This window comes from Gavialis gangeticus, unplaced genomic scaffold, assembly GCF_001723915.1.
Source record: "Gavialis gangeticus isolate Ggan-Ray unplaced genomic scaffold, GavGan_comp1, whole genome shotgun sequence".
Classification (NCBI taxonomy): Eukaryota; Metazoa; Chordata; order Crocodylia; family Gavialidae; genus Gavialis; species Gavialis gangeticus.
Genome location: NW_017728994.1, coordinates 38,474,426 through 38,495,486, shown reverse-complemented (window position 1 = coordinate 38,495,486; position 21,061 = coordinate 38,474,426). Strand labels below are relative to the sequence as shown.

Here is a 21,061-nt window from a genome sequence, read left to right as displayed (position 1 = left end):
GAGAATGGGTCTCTCTGTCTCTCCTACTGTAACTGTTCTGCTCTGTATAAATAATTAAATATTAATTGGATTGGAGAGCAAGAACCTGACTTTATATCCCAGTAAGACAGCTCGTTCACTTGTTGGCTCGGGTGAAGGAAGAACAGATTTGGAGCTCAGTTTCCCAAAAATCGCAGGAGAGTGCCTTGATCACTGAGCTATTGGCTACGTTGGAGTTGAGAAAGATGTCTTGCTACCTCAGAAAGAAGAAACTAATGGTTAAGATCGGAAACTGGACTACTTCTCCCAGATGCAATCCTTTTTGTGGCACTCCATTGCTGCAAAGAGATAGAAAGCAGGCTTAAAAACTGGCTGGAGGTTACTCCTCTGCATGGGAACCCTTAGGCAGCATAAAGCCAAAGTACCTAGCACTGCAGCTGCCCTTTCCATTTTAGATGTCACTGTGGGACTGGAGAGTTATGGCTAGAGCATTCTACAAGTTAAACATTACAAGGTAGAACAGCTTTGAAGCTGAAAGTTCAGGGAAAAGAAGGAGGAATAGGTTCAGGATCAATACCGTTTTACATTCTTGTGTTACAGCATGATACACAATGTAAGACTTGTAGTTCAAGATACAGATATGGTTCAGGCTTTATGGTACCTCTGTATTAGTAACTCAGGTTGTCTTATTCAGTGAATAGATTTAACATAAAATTATTAATTTGTATGAATTTGGAAGTAAGTAAGTGAGGCTAAGAAACGGAAACATTTGATTTAATGACTGCACAATTTCAATACATAAAAATAGATACTTGGTAATGAACAAATTTATACAAAGCAGATTTCCTTAGGCAATGTACAAAACAACTGCAGAGATAAAAAAGGTTGCTAAATTACATAGCAAGACAAAACGACAACAAAAGGTAGATGAGCAAATAACATTAAGTGATAAGATCGGAGGCTTATTTAATAAATACGGTGTAATGCTTTCATTTAACAAATACAAAATTCATATTATATCTAACGTATTAATGTCAGGAAATATAAAATGCAACTGCATGACAATTATCTAGCTTATTTCAAAACTGATGCTAATATACTAGCATTTTAGAATTCTGAGGTAATATTACACAGTAACCTCCCCGCCCCCAAGAAATTTAATAAATAAAACAGAACAAAGTGCAATTTTGCAATAAAAAAAAGACTGGAATGTAAAGCTTTTGTCTTAGTGATGATGGGCAGAAACTTATTAAATGCAGGTTTGAGTCATAAAATATTATGGCTCGTTTATGTGCACTATTGCCTGAAAAATTGTGTAGCTATTAATTCATAAGCCAACTATCCATGAATTAGGCTCTAAAGAACAACAATTGTTTCCAGTTTAATTAATAAAAATATATATAATTCTGATGTCTTATATAACCACTATTTTTGTGCTTATTAGTATTAAATCATTTGAAATTTCTTACTAGTTCAGGCAGTGCAATGATGAAGCACTTCCCTTAACTCTGCAATCTGAATTTTTTTGGCGATGTCCAGAATAAAAGTGCAATTCCAAAGCTGTAGTTTTATAAAGCACTAGCCAACAAATTTTAGTCACTGGGAGTTTCATCAGTCTTATGTAGGAGCAGAGTTAGACCAATATTAAAGGCTTTAAAAAACCCAAACAAACCAATGCTTATTTCTGTTCCTAATGAAATAAAAATGGTAAAATTGTCCACCACCTTCAAGGACGAGAATAGAATGAAACGTGTATTTACTACAGAATTACTGGCTTTGGAATTACAGAGTAATTAGATGTTTATTCACCATATAGAAATATGCTGGTTGTGTGCAAGCAGTATAGAAAGTAAAAAAAAATAAAAATAAAAAAGTTAATCTGAATCATTTTACTGTTATTGCAAATAAGCAACGCATGCCCAGATTATCAAAAGCAATCAGGCACTTACTTCCCATTGTTTGTACCATTATATTGATGCAACAGACAAAGAAAGTTGATGCTAAAAGATAAATTCTAAATCTGTTCAAACACCGTTGTTTGTAATGGGAGTTGGATGCCTGATTACCCGTGAGGATATGGGTTTTAGTTCTGTTAAAAAAAAATAGAACACGCAATAGATATTTCTTTATATAAAAATATACCAACACTATGCTGCATGCTGATAAACTGTCTTAACTTATGAATAAATATAGACTTATAATTATGCCAAAAAAGTCTCTCTCCAGCACTGTATTAGCTAAAACATTCAAAATGTGAGTAACCTGGCATTTACTTCGATACGTGCAGTGAAAAAACCCCAAAACATTGTCTAAATTCTGACCTTCAAGTTAAATGAAAGCTACAGCATTTCAATAAAATGTTATTGTATTCACTTTTGTCAGAGCTTCTTTAAATTTTACTAAAACATTTCCAATATAAAATTGTTGATTCAATGACAGTGGAGCACAGTGTACAATTTTTCCATGCATTGTGGAAATAACTTATTTCTGAAGTGATTAAATGAGTTAAACTTCCTTTCTTCATCCAATTGCTTTATGTATTCTGTGGTTACAAAACTAAAATTAAACTGACTGGTTTTCTGCCAATTTCACAGAAAGTACATGCAGCTTATTTAATACTAATAGTCTGCCTTTGAATCAACTTAAAAATGTAAAATTTTACCATAGACATTCCTATACAATCAAACCTGTTGATCTGTAAAAGCTGAATATATAACATCTAAACCCCCATATTTTGTAAAAATAAATCTTTAGCAGTAAATGGCACTATCAAAACCCTATTCTTTCAGAGGCATTTATTTACATGCTTCTTAAAACATCCAGCTTAATTTTTTTTTAAATTAAAACTAGAATATTAAAACTGTATACATTTTATCTACACTAAAATTGCTATTTGCCCCTATGAAAATATGGCCACATACTTCATGTTAATGGCAGTTATGTGTTTTGCTACCATGTGTAGTAATTGAAAACATCCCACCACTGGGCTTAACTAACATAAACTCTTGTTTCTTTTCCCAGTGGAACATGCATGATGTAAATTAAGAGTAAAGTGCTATTACGAATAACCAAAGATAAAACTATAACTTCCAATTTGTCACCTCTGTCAGATTTTCTGAAAATTTGTCACCTCTCTCTCAAGAAAATCAGCTTTCTATATCTTATTAAAATTATTCTCTGTGCCAAAGCAAGCAATAAGTGTATTGTCATACAGCAAAAGTGAATGCTTTTTAAATTTAATTTAAAAATTTCAGTGTTCCAAGTTGGGTAAGACTGGCATAGTATCAAGAGACAGAAACATGAAAAGCTTAAAGGCACAAGTAGAGGAAAGTGAATGCTACATAAAAATGCTGTTTTTTTTTTGTAAAGTCTTTCATCTTATTCTAGACCAAAACCTTCTGCATTTGAAATTCCAATTGTCAGCTTCTGCTTCAGTTCCTTTTTGTTCTTGTAAGGAGGGAGGCAAAGCTGGTTGAAGCAGGTATGGGCCACAGGTAACCTAAAAATATTAAAAACAAATAGTGCATTTTCTATACAGAAATGAAACAGAACTAGGATATCATAAGGTACTGATATATTTTAAATCATGAAGATTGCTGTCACAAAACCCATTAGAAGAATTTGTTACTTATTACAGTAATTTATTTTAGTAAGTTATTACAGTAGTTCTCTGAGGTGTGTTCTCCACATCTATTCCATTGCTATTGAACATACATCCTAAGGATTGCATTCTTTTTGTCAGCAGAGTTTGCTTGGGGCCATGTCTGCTCCCCAACCATCTTTATGCTTCCTGACGGCAGGGGTCAGCAACTTTTTGGCTGGAGTGCCAAAAATACCCCAACCTCAACCCATGCCTTGGCTTGGCATGTCAAGGGTAGGGGTCTGCTGTGGGAGAGAGAAGGGGAGGAAAGCTGCGAGAGGTCCAATCCTCACTGCTGGTGGCAGATGCATGGACACCTCCAGGCGGACAGTGAGGTAGGGGCTGGGGTTACTATGCCCTGCTGCGTGCCCTCAACTGAGCCCTGGCCTGACTCATTGTTGGAGGTATCTGCACATGTGCCTCCGGGTGGACAGCAGAGGAGGGGCCAAGGTTGCACTGCCCCTGCCTCTTCCCTGCTGTGCACTCTTAGGTGTGTGTGAAGCCGCTGCCGGTGCTGGGTCTCCAGTGCCCAGTGCAGCTGTTTGCAACCTCTCAGCTGCCTGCCACATCTGATCAGAGCTCTGGGCGGTTGCTACCTGCCACGGAGCCCAGGCTGCTTGCAGCAGGACATGTAGCCTCCCAGCTGCCTGCTGCAACTGGCCTGGGCTCCACGGCCAGCTGTGGTATGCCAACCAAAATGGTTTCATGTGCCATGCTTTGGTACACATGCCAGGGGTTGCCGATTCCTGTCTTGAGGGTATAAAGACCAAAGCAACCACAACTAAACCCCAGTTTTTTGCTTATATCAAATCTAGATATTATCACACTTGTGGTAATGGAGAAAGAAGGTAGATTATGGAATGTTTGATCAAAATCTCTAGAAGAACCATAGAGCTTTTTTATGTTTTTTTGGGGACATGGCTCTGGATGCTTTAATTAGTGAGCTGCACTAATTAAAGACGCTTGCGCATCAAATGCATCAGCATCCCCATGCTGAAAAAATGGCAGCAGGGCATTTTGAACTAAAGCTCATTGAATGTGTTTCATTTCAAAGTGTCCCATCACCATTTTTGTAGTGCGGGGACGCAGATACACATGACGCGGAAGGCTGCCAGAGCACGTCAATTTCCACGCTCCAGCAGACTCATAGTTTCATAGAAGTAGGGTTGGAGGGGACCTGAGCAGATCATCTAGTCCGACTCCCTGCCCTGGGCAGGAATGAATACAGGGCTCTTATGACCCCTACTAAGTTTAAGCTCAAATGACCCCAGCTAGGTAGTAGGCCTGTGCGAGTCGGCAGCAATCCAATCCGGCTTTGGCTGGCCACGATCCGATGTGGAGCTCCAGACCGGGTTTCCGCCTTGATCCTGCCGAAGTGGCTCTGAAGCTTTCAAGAATTTGGGGAACAGTTCCCCCCAAACCTCTGCATTGATCATCTTGAAACTTGGCAGGCTTCATCCTCTCTGCAGAGTCTACCATCCCTGAAAATTTCATCCAAATCGCACAAAAAACAACACAGTTATAGATATTTTGTTGTTTCTTCATTAAACCCTACGGCCGGATCTCCAAGGCAGCTCCGAAGCTCTTCGGAAGCTCTGAACCGCTTTGGGAAGCCTAACGAGGCCAGCGCTTCAACCCAGATGTGCTGCTTTGGATCCCGGAAGCATCCAAAGCTTCTCCGGATCCGAAGCTCTGCCCGCAGCCTTGCACAGCCCTACTATGTAGTTATCAAGCCTCCTTTTAAAGACCCCTAAGGTAGGAGCCAGCACCACACTTCCCTTGGAAGCTGGTTCAGATCCTGGCTGCCCTGACTGTGAAGTAGTACCTCCTGATGTATAACCTAAACCTACTCTCAAACAACTTGTGGCTGTTGTTCCTTGTTACTCTGGGAGGTGCTCAAGGGAATAGGGTCTCACCCAATCCCCTCTGGTCCCCTCTTCTAAGTTTATAGACGGCCACTAGATCCCCTCTCAGCCTTCTCTTGTGTTCAGGTCCCGTAGCCTCTTCTCTTAGGGCCTGCCCTGCTGCCCCCTGATCATGTGAGTGGCCCTCCTCTGGACCCTCTTGATGTTGTCCACATCCCTCCTGAACTGTGGCACCCAGAACTGGATGCAGTACTCCAACCGTGGCCTGACCAGTGTTGCACAGAGGGGGAGGACCACCTCCTTGGACCTGATCGTGATGCACCTGTTGATGCATGACAAGGTGCGGTTAGCCTTACTGACCGTGTCCTCACATTGGCAGCCCATGTTCATTCTGGAATCGATAATGACTCCAAGATCTCTTTCTGCCACTGTGCTTTCAAGAAGGGAGTTCCACAGCCTATAGGTATGCTGCTGGTTCTTCCTGTCCAAGAGGAGTACCCTGCACTTGTCAGTATTGAATCCCATCCTATTCACATTTGCCCACCCTTGTAACCTGTCCAGGTCCAGTTGTAACCTGTCCCTCCCTTCTAGCGTGCCCACCTTGCCTCAAATATTGGTGTTGCTAGCGAATTTGAACAGGGCGTTTTTCACCCCCTCATTCAAGTCGCTGATAAAGATATTGAACGATACGGGCCCAAGGACCGAGCCCTGGGGGACTCCACTGCCCACCACCCTCCAGGTCAAATATGACCCATCCACCACCACTCTCTGGGTGTGGCCCCCTAGCCAATTTGCAACCCATCTGACTATGCAGGCATCAATGCTACAGTCACCTAGCTTTTTAATGAGAATGTGGTGGGAGACAGTGTCGAAGGCCTTCCTGACATCCAGAAAGACTACATCCACCGTGACACCTGCATCCAATGATTTTGTGACCTGATCATAGAAGGCTATCTGGTTGGTTTGACAGGACCTGCCCTTAATGAACCCATGCTAGTTAACCTTGAGCATCCTTCCCCGCTGCTGGTCCCTCCCAGATGTGCTCCTGGATAATTTTTTCAAAGAGCTTCTCCAGGACTGAAGTAAGACTAATGGGCCTGTACTTGCCTGGGTCCTCCCTTTTTTGAAAATGGGGACCACAATGGCCTTCTTCCAGTCTTCTGGCACCTGGCCAGAGCACCACGAGTGCTTGTACAGCCGTGCTACAGGCCCCATGATGACCCCTGCTAATTCCCTCAGCACCCTGGGATGGAGAGGGTCTGGACCTGCTGATTTGAACATGTCCAGCCCCTCCAGAAGTTCCCTAACTTGGTACTCCCTGACCCTAGGCCTGGCGGAGTCACTCCTGAGTCCGTTCTGTATCCCAGTGGGGGAGAAGTCCCGGTCCCTGGTCAGAAAAATGGAGGCAAATAATTTGTTAAAAAGGTCTGCTTTTTCATCTGGTGCAACCACCAGGTTGCCAAGTGTATCTTGCAGAGGCCCCACATTGCCTGGTACCTTCTTTTTGCTCCCTATACATTTAAAAAAGGACTTTTTGTTGTCCTTGATCCTTGTTGCTAGCCCTAGTCTAGTCTCCACCTTAGCCTTCCTAACAGCCTCCCTACATACTCTTGCATACCTCTTTGGTGATAAAATTCTTGGACCTGGGGGTCCACCCAGGAGCCTAGGCACACACCCAGGCTTGAACTTGCAACTCGATGGCCCCAGAGTCAGCACACTCCCCACTAGGCCAAGACCCAAACAACTAGGCCAAGACAAGATTAATCAAGTCTGCTCCGATGCACTGGATTTCAGGCTCCCCACATGTCTATAGGAGCCCACAGTTTTTGTAAGAAAGGCTGAAGAATTAAAAGCTAATATCTCAGTAAAAATCACTGTTTACTGTACACCAAAGGCATACTCCCATAGACACGCCTAGGAAGGAGACAGCTCAGGAATTTTAGGTCTAGCCTAAAGAATGCACTCTTGCAAGCATGAACAATTTGCAAAATGTCTTCTTAAGGCATGTTACTGTTCCACTAACTCAGTTTCTTCATCATGGAGGCCTTTGCACTGCCCTACGTGCTCAACCAAGCACTAGGTGAAGTTCCTCCGGGTGCATTCATACATTCAGTGTACCGTGGAGTTGACTAATTAGCCCTGTAGTAAAGCATCACTGTCTAAATGTGCACCAGTATTAGGGCACAGTAAATGAAATTTCACTGTCTGAGAAAGAGGTGGAGGAGGCACCACACCTCTAGACCAGTGGAGCCCAGCCTTTTTGCCTGGCGGGCTAGATTGGCAGTGCTCAGTCTGTCTGCAGGCCAGATCCAGCCAGTGTGCCTCATCTGGTGCCTGGGTGGGCACAGCAGGCACCATCTGGCCACGTGGAAGGGGCAAGGGGTAGGCCGGTTCCAGTGCAGCCCTGCAGGGGAAAGGACATTGTTCTGGCCTCGTGGAGAGGAAAGGGCCCAGCCCTGTGAGAAGGTGTGGGTGGGGGTATGGCCAGATCCTAACCTGGCCCTGCAGGAAGGGAAGGGAACATGGCCTGAGCCTGGTGGGGGAGTGGGAAAGAAGAATGTGAGCCCAGGCCCCACTGGGCCTCACAAGGAAAAGGTGCATGGCCAGGCACCAACCCAGGTCTGTAGAGAAGGAAGTGGGTGGGGCCATGGTGCCTATGGGGAAAGGGGTTGCAGCCAGCCTAGCCTGTCCCTGACCAGCACATGAGTTTGGTACAGGGGAGAGGGTGGCTGTTTTAATGGCCAGTACACACCCCTGCTCCAAAATGTCCTGACCCACTGGGAGCTCCATGGGCCAGATGTGATGGCTCCACGGGCCTCATCTGGCCCAAAAGCTGGTGGTTAAAATATACCTGTTCTAGACCATTGGGAAGTCAGGCTATCTACATTTATGGACACTGAGCATCCATAAATCTTGCAGAAATCAATAGTACTGCAGGTGTTTGTCAACTTTGAAGCCTTCTATAATGTATACCTTAAAAAGCATATTTTATTTTTATAAATAAATAAATTGGCTTTAATTGGCTTTACATGGCGTTAACTTTTATTGCCTTGATCCTTCAATATGATCCAAGCAAGTGGAACTTTACGTTTGTGAAGAGCCAAAGTAGAATCAATAGATAAGTGAAGATCAGTGCTCAGATGACACTATTGGACTCCTTTGACCGAAAAGCAGTTTCTTGAATTGATTCTTCAGGAATTAGAGCAGGTAATTAAAACAAACAAACAAACAAAGCTAAAGTATAAGAACAACTCAATTACAAAAGCAAAAATTGTACTCCATACGTAAACACTGCAACACTGCTCAGGAAATTGACATTATTAAATGACAATCTGTTAAATTCATACAATAAAAGTTATTAGTTTTAATATTTGAAATTTGCTAAAATAATCTAATACAGTTTTCAGTTACGCATTCAATTTACTTTTGTCTATTTACAACACATGCAAATAAGTTAGTTCCATGGAAAATAAATGTAACATCTCAAAATAAGAAGTTATTTTTATTTACCAGTTAGTGGATGTTTCACTCTTTGAAATCTTGAAATTCAAATCTGCCATCCCTCCCACAGGTACTCTGTCACTTCCAGTAGTAAAATGAAGCAGCTTCTTTTGAAGGTCAAGTGGAAATCCTAGAACTACCTCCCAGAAGTATCTACATTAAATAATGGGGAAATAAAATTACTATCCTGACCAAAGCAATTTGGCTGCTTGCAGAAGTTAAAAGCACAAAACAAAACAAAAAACCCTGGCGCTTTATTTTAACCTTTGTGCACTCCCATGGTGAGCCGAGCACATGTCCAGAAGAGGCAGCGCATTAATTGGGCCCAGCTTACTTGACATCTGTATAGGTAGGGCACTTTAGTGGGGCATTTTTGACATTTCTATTTAATAGTTGATTGAATTGGCTTTAGATAAAAGCACAAAAAAGCCCTGCTGATGCACCCAATATATATATATATATAGATACAGATATAGATATATAGATACTATGGAGCTGGGTCAAAGTAATGCATTGCTGCTTCTGGTAAAGTGTGTTTTTTTTAGGGGTGGGGTGGGGACAGGGTTTAATGTCTAGCAGACTTTAATGCTGTAATTACAACCTGGGCTCAGATACTGTCAATGTAATGTAAAACAAATACAAATTTAAATGCAGAAGAAAAGTCAGATCTACCATCATATGTACAGTTTTAAAAATAATTTAATTTGCAAATAATGCATACGGTTATACACATTTTAAAATAGATTATCAATGACATTTCTCAATAAATAATTCTTATTCAGAGCTGGATTTTACACCTGTAGTAGTGGGATAGACTGAAGATCATGTGTTCACTGAGGTATGCATGCTCTTACCCCTAACTTACAATTTTTTTAAAACAAATATTGGTTTATTTAAAGAGGCAATGTAACTTAACAGGTATATTTCTGTCTGGAACCATCTTAAATCTTATTATTGTTAAAAGAAACCAAACAAGTGATTGTAAATTACTACTTCATGTGCTCCTACCATAGCTGCTTCCCAACATGGCTCAGAGAGGCACGTAGTGCAATTCTACCTTGCCACAGCAGTGGTGGCACTAGGGTGAATATAAATGATAACGATCGGATAAATTAAGAACATATTAATAAAATTATAATGTTTATAATATATTTAATTTGGGTTTTTAATGGGGTGCTGCTAAACATTCAAAGGGGTGGCTGCAGTCTTAAAAGGTTGAGAACCACTGTTCTAGGCAGATGACTTCACTGTTAATATGCTATTAGAAAACATAATTGTAAAAAGATCACACGGTGGATCAGTGAAATACTTGAATTATTGCTCTTTAAAAATGGATAGATTTGAAGCTGCATCCTTTAAAAGATACAGAAAGAAATCAGTGAAGAGCAAGATATCAATAAGGAGGGTTTAACTGCAGTAATTTTTCCTATTTAAGAACATTTGAATACAGCATCTTCATCTCATTTTGAAATATTTCTTTTACACTTGTCATATATTAGTAATTCTAAAATATATTTGATACTCCTTTAGAAAATATCATAGAACGATGCATTATTGGGAACACAAATCTGATTTTTAAGCACAAATTAAGTCTACCTTATAGTAAGATCAGTTTTCTGGTATCCCTCATACTGGGTGCTTTTCTGTAGAGCATGCATGTCCAGTTCAGGGCTTCCACAAACAAGAATTTCAACCTCTTCTGGACGAAGCAGCTGCCAAAAAAAGCATTAAAGCATTTACTGGCAGAACACTTATTCAAGATAAATAAAGATAACAGGATTCAAAATTATAACTGATTTTTGAACGTACCAAGGAAAAAACTACTAGTGAGCAAAATGTATTGGCTAGCATTATCCTTCTGTGCATTTTTATTACTGTGCTTATGCTTCCTTTTTGATTATGCTTGTTACATTATTAAATGTCAATGAAGAAAAGGGAATTAAGTAACTGGTTTGGGATAGAAACTTTAAATTCAAATTTGTTTGCATAGCACCTAGCACAAAGGAGGCGCTGATTTTAATTTTCATTATTATTTGCAGTCTGGTAACACCAGAGGTCCCAAAGAAAATCAGCACTTCAAAATGCTAAAAGTACCATTGCCCTGAGGAGTTTGTAATATAAACAAACAGACAAGACAGTCTAAAGTTTGGAAGTGAAACACTGGCACAGAGAATTGAAGTGACACCTCTGGTTACACAGCAGATCAATTTCAGGACTGGGAACAAAACTCGACTTCTTTACTAGCGCCCCATCCACTAGACCATGCTGCCTCCTTTGGGCCTTCAGCTGGTATTGCAGTACAAATATAAAAATAAACGAAATAAAAAATGAATCCTGACACTACAGCTACATATTATAGTTTGCTGCAAAAGCCTTCAAAGTACTTCAAAGCATTTCAATGGATTTTCATTTCCCCATAATGAAGCTTCATTGCATTTAGTAAAATATTTCTAGATGAAGATGGCCATACTGGACCAATCTTACTGGAAAGCAGAAATGCTCATCACCTCCTCTTCTTTATCTTTTCTGACTTAAAAAAGGGGAAGGACAAAAGATACAATACAAAAGAATCCCTGACTCTTGGTCTTGTACATTCTTCTAATACCAGAGAAAGCTAATGAGTCACGTTAGATTAAAGTCAAGCAGAAAACCAGGGAAGGATAACACCACCTTCAAGACCAACTAGGAAAGCTTATGTAGTTAGCATCTAAGGTGCCACCCTGCCCTGCCTTCTACTATTCTTCCAATGGAAGTTAATATGAATATGGGTTTTGGAGGTCAATCTCACACACACCCATTCACAATGTTTCCCAAGGAGTACGTAGTCTTATTCTTTATGGTAATTGGTGATCACACTCATGGATCATTACAGATAGTGCAGACACTATCCTCATTACAGAAACTGGTTCCTAGGTGGGTGACACACAATAATAGTTTTTGAACTGCCTGCTGGGTTTCCTTTTTTAGGTTCTCCAAAGCTACCAATGGTTCTAGTTTGGATAGAACAGGTGTCAATTTAGAAAGCCTGCCACAGGAAATTTAATGTTTTGCTCAGCATTTCAGGTTTGTCTGAGACAGACGGGCAGCTGCTCTCTCCCCTACTACCAGCTAGCTGTGCTTATTTCATTTCAATACATCTGGATCCCAGTTCTTAAGCTTCTGTAACAGCTTACAAATCACTTTGGAAGCAGATACTGGAAGGATGGCAAAAAGGCGGTCAGCAGGGGGAGGCAATGTATAGCCAATGATAAAAATAAGAGACAGAGAGCACAAGAGCGCAAGATAATCCATTTAAAATAACGCTCCCTTTCCCTTCCATTTTCCCTATGGCTTGCTTCTACTTCCAGTGAATATATATATATTACTAGACCCAGGGGGGTAGGGGTAGGTCACTGGATGTAGAGGCAACCCATACAGAAAATGCTGGACCCATGGAAGGATAAATGAATTTATACTTATTCTGGTTTTTGGGTGATTTTCTTCCTTCCTCCCCCACAAATTAATTTCCAAGATAAGAATAATCAGAAATTCACCAACATGCCCACAGAATTACCTATTAAATCAAGACACTTGTAGGTCTTTCCCAACTCTAAGAAAAACTGTCACTAATTAGTTTTTTTGCATATAATCAACTATGTACGAGGAAGGAAGTGAACAGGGGGAGCAAACAGGGCAAGCAGTTTGCTGGGAACAAGAGAAAGAAGGGGAAGGGAAAGAGAAGCCAGGCAGCAGGCACCAGATCCTGCCCAGGGAAGGTAAGTGATTCAGAGTTGCCTGTGCCATTGGCTTGCTGAGAGTTTGTGGGGTGGGCTGGGCTGTGTGTTTGGGGCGTGTGCTCTGAGAAGCTGGGAAGGTTGCTAGTTTAGTGACAGCTGATTCCTGAGTGATTACTGCCTGTGCCTGCCAGAAGCCTAACGAGGGGGTGGAGTCAATCCAGGCCCAGCAGGGTATAAAAGGAGACTCTCAGTGCCATCAGGGAGCAAACAAACAGAGGCAACAAACAGGGAAAGCAGTTTGCGCCTTTCCCTCCCCGCTCCTGTTTGAGGGGAAAGCCTTTCAGCTTAGTGCGAGGAAGCAGGGAAAAAGGAACCCTTTGCCAGGCCAGCTTCCAGGCAAGTTCCTAGAGAAGGTGTGCTTGGAAGAAGGGCAGAAAGAGAGAAGAGACAGATTAAGAGACCCAGGGAAGTGGCTGGAGGACACTGCAATGCCAGAGCCACTGCCTCTGCTTGCACCTGTGAGGTTTCTGTCCAGGCAGGACCGCTTGCCATCGAGGCTTTCACCCAGGTCCAGGTTTGCCACTGTGGGGGCTGTGGCTTGCAGGTTCTGTCTCATGACAGCCAGGTGGGAGAGTGCCTGTGGTGGGAGCAGTGCCCCTTGGCAGTGTCTCTCAGGGAACAGGCAAGAGAGCTACAGGAGGAGGTGGTGAGGCTCCGAAGTATCCTCTGCCATGAGGAATTCTTTAGTTTGATACTGGAGGAGACCTCTGGGACTGTGGAAGAGCAGCTGCCAGAGGCAGCACTAGAAAAGGATGAGGACATGGACTCTCAGGAAGGTGAAAGCTAGAAGCTTGTGACCTCTAGCAGAAATCTTCATCTCCATCTGCAGCAGTGGAGAATCACAGAATCATAGCAATGGACCTCATAGATACGGAGCTCTAGCAACAGAGGGCAAGGAGCTCGTTCCATTGGTGGAGAAGGATAGGCCAGGCCTCCCCAGGGTGGGTAGGATCAAGACCACCACCACCAAGAAGCAGAGACAGGTGGTGGTGGTTAGAGACCCCCTTCTGCGGGGGACGGAGGGATCTATCTGCTGACCTGACATGCTGTCTCAGGAAGTCTGCTGCTTGCCTGAAGCCCAGATCCAAGGGAGGGATTACTGAGACTCATCTGGCCCTCTGACTACTACCATACATGTGGGCACCGATGAGACCCTGAGCAGATCAAAAATGACTACAGGGCTCTGGGTAAAAGGGTGAAGGGAATGGAAATCAAGGGGGTGGATCTCTTTGATCTTTCTGGTCAAGGGAAACAGCTCAGACAAGAGTGAGCGCATCATACTGATCAATGCCTGGCTGCACAGGTGGTGTTGCCAGCAGCAATTTGGCTTCTTTGACCATGGGCCTTTGTTCCAAGAAGAAGGATTGCTAGGAAGAGATGGGACCCCCCCTGACAAAGATAGAAGAGCATCTTTGCAGATAGGCTCGCTAATCTAGTGAGGAGGGCTTTAAACTAGGTTTGCTGGGGGATAGAAACCAAAGCCCTGAGATAAGTGGGAAACAGGGTGACCTGGAGGAACAGCAAGCAGGGTGGGGCACTCTCATTCTTGAATGCACGGAGCCTGGAAACAAGCAGGAAAAATTGGAAGTCCTTGTGCAGGTCATGGAACCATGACATGACTGGAATAATAAGAGATTTGGTGGGATAGCTTGCATGACTGGAGCACTGTCATGGATGGATACAAACTGTTTAGGAAAGACAGGCAGGGGAGAAGAGGAGGAGGAGTTGCACTTTATGTAAAAGAGCCATCTGATTGCTCAGAGCTCCAGTATAAAACTGGAAACAGCTGCCTGTGGGTCTGCTCTGCTCCCAGTAGAGTTGCATTCACCACCCAGGCTGGGCAGTGCCTGTCCCTGCCCCACTCCCTCCCTCCCCATGGAGGCCCCTATCTGTGCCCCGCCCTGCTCCTTCCCTCCCCACCACAGGTCTACTGGCTGGATGTTGCTTTCCAAGCTGCTGGGCTGCATTCCTGGTTGTATGCATGTTGCAGCTGCGCACATACACACAGCATTTATCGGTGACATTAATTGGCTACACTGGCCAAACAAGCCTACCTTTTATCAGTGCCAATCCAATATGGACAGATATAATCAGTGCACATCTATAACAACAAGTATGTCAGAAACAAGAGGATGGTCAGGGAAAGTGTGAGTCTCTTACTGAATGGGAGAGGCAACCTAGTGTCAGAAGATGCAGAAAAGGCTGAAGTGCTCCTTATCTTTTTGACCTCAGTGTTCACAGGCAGGGTCAGTTCCCAGGCTACTGTGCCTGGCTGCACAGTCTGGGGAGAAAGTGAGCAGCCAAAAGTGGCAAAACAGCAGCTCAGGAGCACAACAGGGTGCAGTTCAAAAAGGAAAAATGCAGAGTGCTGCACCTAGGGCGTAAAAATATCCAGCACACCTACTGGCTGAGGAATGACCCTCTCAGCAGCATGGAGGTGGAAAGGGATGTCAGTCATAGTGGACTCCAAGATGAACACGAGTCGTCACTGAGACGAAATAATCAGCAAAGCTAACCGCACTTTATCATGCATCTGCAGATGCATGACAAATAGAACCTAGGAGGCGATACTTCCCCTCTTTGTGGCATTGGGGTAACAAGGAACAGTGGTCACAAACTGACTGACAGCAGATTTAGGCTGGACTTCAGGAAGAACTTCTTCAAGGTAAGAGTGACAAGAATTTGGAATGGGTTTCCAAGGGAGGTGGTACTCTCCCCTACCTTGGGGGTCTTTAAGAGAAGGTTGGATAGGCAACTGGCTGGGGGCACTCTTTCCTGCCTAGGGCAGAACGTCAGACTCGATGATCTGTTGAGGTCCTTTCTGACCCTGGCATCTATTAATCTACTTAGAAGAGCTGGACATACACAAGTCCATAAGGCTGAACAGGATGTACTTGAGCGTGCTGAGGGAGTTGGTTGATATGACTGCAGAGGTGCTGGCCATTATCTCTGAAAACTTATGGTGATCAGGATTGGGTCTGGATTATTGGAAAAGGGCAAATATAGTACCCATATTTAAGAAAGGAAAAAAGGAAGATCCAGGGAACTACAGATCACCTCAATCCCTGGAAAAATCATGGAGCAGATCCTCCACAAATCCACTTCTAAGCACTTGGAAGAGAAGGTGATTATGAATAGTTAGCATGGATTCACCAAGGGCAAGGCATACCTAACCAACTTGATTGCCTTCTATGATGAGATGACTGGCTCTGTGGATGTGGTATACCTTAATTTCAGCAAGGCTGTTGATATGGTCTCCCACAACATTTTTGCAGGCAAGCTAAGGAAGTATGGGCTGGATGAATAAACTGTAAGGTGGATAGAAAACTGGCTGCAGGACTGAGCTCAGAGGGTAGTAATCAATGGCTCATGGTCTAGTTAGCAGCCAGTATCAAGTGGAGTGTTCCAGGGGTTGGTCCTGGGGCCTGTTTTTTTTCCAGTATGTTCAACAGCAACCTCAAGATGGGATAGAGTGCACCCTCAGCAAGTTGCAGGCTACATCAAGCTGGGAGGAATAGTAGACATCTACTTGGAGGGTAGGGCTAGGATTCAGAATGACCTAGAAAAATGGGAGAATTTGGCCAAAAGAAATCTCATGAGGTTCAACAAGGACAAGTGCAAAGGCCTGCACTTAGGATGGAACAGTCCCATGCACTGGTACAAGCTGGGGGCTATCTGGCTGGGTAGCAGTTTTGCTGAAAAGGACCTACAGTTTACAGTGGACAACAAGCCGAATATGAGCCAGTGTGCCCTTGTTGCCAAGGCAGCTAATGACATACTGGGCTGCATGGGTAGGAGTGTTGCCAGCAGGGCAAGGGAAGTGATTATTCCCCTCTATTCAGCACTGGTAAGGCAACATTTGGAGTACTGTGTTCAGTTTTGGGTCTCCCACTACAGAAAGGATGTAGACAAATTGGAGAGAGTCCAGCAAAGGGCAATGCAAATGGTGAGGGGGCTGGGGCATACGACCTATGAGGAGGGGCTGAGGGAACTGAACTGAGAGAAGAGAACAGTGAAAGCAGATTTAGTAGCAACTTTCAACTAACTGAAGTGGGGATCGAAAGCAGATAGAGCTAGACTGTTCTTAGTGTTGACAGATAAGGAGCAACTGTCACAAGTTGCAGCAAGGGAAGTTTAGGTTAGATATTAGGAAGGATTTTCTCACTAGGAGGGTAGGAGAACACTGGAACAGGTTACCTAGAGAAGTTGTGGATTCTCCATCTTCGAGAGTTTTTAAGAACCAGTTAGACAAAGCCTTGGCTGCGATGATCTGGTTGGGGATGGTCCTACTTTGAGCAGGGGGTTGGACTAGATGGCCTCCTGAGGTCCCTTCCAACCCTAATTTTCTATGATTCTAAGGAGGAGACAGTAGGGTTGGGATGGGAGACAAAGGGAATAAAACAAGGGATGGAAGGTAGGGAAGAAGCAGGATATGACAATATGGAGAATTTGTGGGGAAGGGAGATAAAAGTAAAAGAGGAGAGAACTCAGGGGCTGAAAACAATGGGTTTCACAAACCAGCTGATTATAAGAGAGAAGTGGAAGAAAGTGGTGAGGAATAAGAAAAGATGACAAATATACATAGATGAGAAGAAAATGGACTAAGAATGGAAGAGGACAGAGTGGACTTAAGCAGGTGACACCATCTGGATTACTGCACGTGAGACTGTACAGCACTACTGCAAACCTGCCACAGAAACAGAGATGGAACACCAAAAACCTAGGGACCACAGACTTAAGAGAGAAAGAAGACTGAAATCACAAAGTAGGGGTTCAATTCATGATCTTTCTAAAGAAGTTATGGCTATGTAGGCCAAAATTTAAAAAATAATAATGTGGGTACAGGCAGTCCTCGACTTACAACGTTTTGAGTTACAACATGAGTTACGCACTTATAATGTTTATATATTGACACCCTGTTTTAACTTTATGACATCAGTTTCAACTTTACAACGCTTGATCTGATGCGATGCCACGTCAGCGAAGAAGTTCACTGCGTCGCTCATCTCCCTGGAGAACATCTGTCCAAACTTCCTTGGACACTTCCTTTAAGAAAGTGGACAAGACTCCACAAAAACCTGCAGCCAGGACTCCTGAGAAGATTCCAGACAAGAACCCTTCAAAAAGTCCAGCCAAGGGCCTTTCAAAAAGTCCAGCAAAGTCACCTCAAAGAAGTCCTTCCAAATCAATATGATTGCTACTTACAATACAAATGCATTAATGTAGCTATATTACTCATCTATAATTGATAGAGTACAAAATTCTGAGGTATTTTTGGTGAAAATAGGGTATTGGGCCTTGGTTCCAGAACCAATCCCCCATTGATAACATTGTTTCTTATGAGAAAATTGGTTCCGAGTTGCAATGTTTCGACTTCAGACGTGGTTTTCAGGAACCAATTGTGTCATAAGTCCGAGGACTGCCCGTACCTATAAATGTGAACTCCAAATTTAAACATGGGCACCTAAATAAATGCTGCAGTTTTCAGAAGTACAGAACACCCATTTAGTGGGAGTGGTTGGGCACCAAGTACTTTTGAAAAATCAAAAGTTTTTTTTTTTAAACCTGGAGTACCCGCTAACAAAATCCTAGTTTAAGCTGTGTCAATGTATTTATCTATTAAATGGGGATTAGATTATATAATACACATATCAGCAATATTGAGAAAAGAAATTAACTAAATGATTTAAGGACTTAAAATCCTCAGAAGAACACGAAGTTGGAAAACAGAATACTGTGGAACCCTAAATATTGAATTATATGCTAATTTTCTTAAACATACTTCTAGTCATTTTCAGCCTTAGTCAGATGCTTAAAAGGTAGGAATTTGCTTAAACGCATCGCTAAATTGGAGTCTCTATGAACAATGAAACAAAAACCAGCTGAATTAATAAAATTTAGGAAATTTAGATCAACCTTTAGCAATGCTGCATCACAAATACAAAATTAACAATATTAAATAAAGTTTCTTATAACATTTTCCACTTTAATCTTACCATCAATGCATAAGAATCACAGACGCTATGGAATCCATAATAGAATGCTGCAAACTGTTTGTAGATTGATTTGTTGAGAAGGAAGTCAACATAGAACTGCACATATTCTAAAAAGAAAAGTATTTCATTCTTTTAAATTATAAAGTAACAACTTTCAGATAATTCTTTGCTACACTGTATCTTAAATTGAGCTAAAGTAATATAGAAATATTTAAAAAACAGTTTAAGTAGCATTAAAAATAGCATAATAATTTTTACTGCTTAACTAAATTACATTTATTTTTATTAGTGAGGATGCATTTTCTTTTTGATTTATTATATCTTTAATGTACCTTTTCTATTCTGATTTGTAACTGGAACTTTATCACCATTTGGTTTTAGGTTATAAGATTTTATGGCTCCAAATTCTTCTTGAAAAACCTGAAGAGAGACAACATTATAATACATGTAACTCCTCCTATTAGTTTTAATTATGATGAACAGATCAATAGACTTATAAAGGCCAGATTAGAAGGAATCATAAAGACCATTTAGTTTGACTTTCAACACCACACAAACCATACAGTTTTGCCATACATCATATTTACTTGAATACAAGGGTTTCCCTCCCAACTGGCATGGGGAAAAAAGCCCCATGTCTTATAATTGCATACAAGGAAACTGCAATAAATATACTGTCAACCATTAAAGTACTGCCAAAAGCTGTATGTGCTCAGCAACGGAAACCAACTATGAAGTTGATTAAATGCAGCCAACGCTGAGCATGACTGCATGACACATGGCCCACATAAGGCAAACATGCTGGTGGAAACCTACCACAAGGATAGGTTAGTACAGCCCATCTGAATCAGATATTTGGCAGTGCCCATTGCAATTAGTCTCTCGGACCGCTGACTCTTTTTCAAGTCATGGTGAGCCACCATATTGAATAAATATCAATTTCCTCTTTACTCTCACAGCTGAGCTGTGCCTTTCTTTTCCTTTTCCAATGTTTTCTGTTACTTCAGCAGCCTTGAATGCCTGGCAAACATTATGAAGCAGAGCTCTAAATAGTTTATGCAGAATCTTTGTCATCCCTTTTCTCAGCCTGGAGCACATGATTAGTGCGGCCCTGCCTTCCATGAGGTGAAGCTGGATCAGCATATACATTTTAGGAGCATCCCAGGACTCATGACAAAAACAATTGGTTGTAGTCATGAATGGAAGCAAATTAGCACACGGCTCCTATGGTAGGGAGGGGAAGGAGGGGTAATATGGTATATACATATATGCTGACCTCTGGAGTCATTATGGCTTGAAATGCTGTTGACTCGAGTGGGGCCCAGCCCAATAAATTATGTGGTAAATCACACGGCTTTGGCTTTCAACTAATATCATGCATAGTGCTGCAGAAAAGTGTGTTTATGGATTACCTGTGCTAAAACTTGCAGTAGTTTCAAAAAAGGTAACACGCATCCATGAAGTATGTGTATGGGTATTATATGCAAATTGCTACAGCTTTATTACATTTCAAGGTTATTATTTTCAAAATTGCTCTTTACTTCCATGCGTTCAGGGAGAGTAGCATGTGACAGCAAGGAGAGGGGGAAAGGGCTGCTGGGGGAAAAGGTTGGAAGGAAGTAGAAAGCAAAGGGGCTACCTGACTCCACAGTTTTATTTTTCCTGCTCTAGCAGTGCAAAGGGAACAAATTCAAGGCAGACCTCCAATAACCAGATTCTATAAGATTCTATAAATGAACTACTCAAAATAGTAACACTGAGAACATCCATACAAGATTTGAGTTGTAGACTCTAGTACAATGAAAGAGAAAAAGGCTTTAGGAACATTGGACATCTATACACATGATGGACCTCTGCTCCGACACGTGCTAATTAGCAATTGAGCCTTCTCTGAATCTGCTGGAGCGTGCTAAGTAGTGTGCTCCAGCAGCCTCTGCATCATGTGTGTTCAACATCCCCTCATTTCAAAATGGTGGCAGGGCGACTTTAACTAAAGCTCGTCAAATGAACTTTAGTCAAAGCACCCCTGCTGCCATTTTGAAGCACGGGATGCTGAATACATGTGATGCTGCAGGCACTTTAATTAGAGCAGCTTTCATAGAATCATAGAAGATGAGGGTTGGAAGGGACCTCAGGAGGTTATCTAACCTATCTAGTCCAACCCCCTACTCAAAGCAGGACCATCCCCAACTAAATCAGCCCAGCCAGATCATTCCAGCTCTCAGAGCCGCTAATTAACCCTCCTCTCCCCCACCTTGGAGTGCATGTATAGATGTCCATTAAGTATGTTGGAAGAAAAAAAAC

At 42.4% G+C, this 21,061-nt stretch overlaps 1 protein-coding gene across 1 annotated transcript in view; it reads right to left on the bottom strand.

Moving 5' to 3' along the window:
* Positions 1 to 737: 737 nt before the first annotated feature.
* The window catches only part of HECTD2 (HECT domain E3 ubiquitin protein ligase 2), a 157,949-nt gene continuing 137,625 nt past the window's right edge, over positions 738 to 21,061 (bottom strand). Inside the window, exons 17-21 of the mRNA XM_019502598.1 lie at positions 19,090 to 19,177; positions 18,758 to 18,864; positions 10,582 to 10,697; positions 8,995 to 9,138; positions 738 to 3,478 (exon numbers count right to left, since the gene is read on the bottom strand). Coding sequence (XP_019358143.1) covers positions 3,358 to 3,478; positions 8,995 to 9,138; positions 10,582 to 10,697; positions 18,758 to 18,864; positions 19,090 to 19,177 — 576 coding nt within the window. The 3' untranslated portion in view covers positions 738 to 3,357. The remainder of the gene's footprint in view (positions 3,479 to 8,994; positions 9,139 to 10,581; positions 10,698 to 18,757; positions 18,865 to 19,089; positions 19,178 to 21,061) is intronic.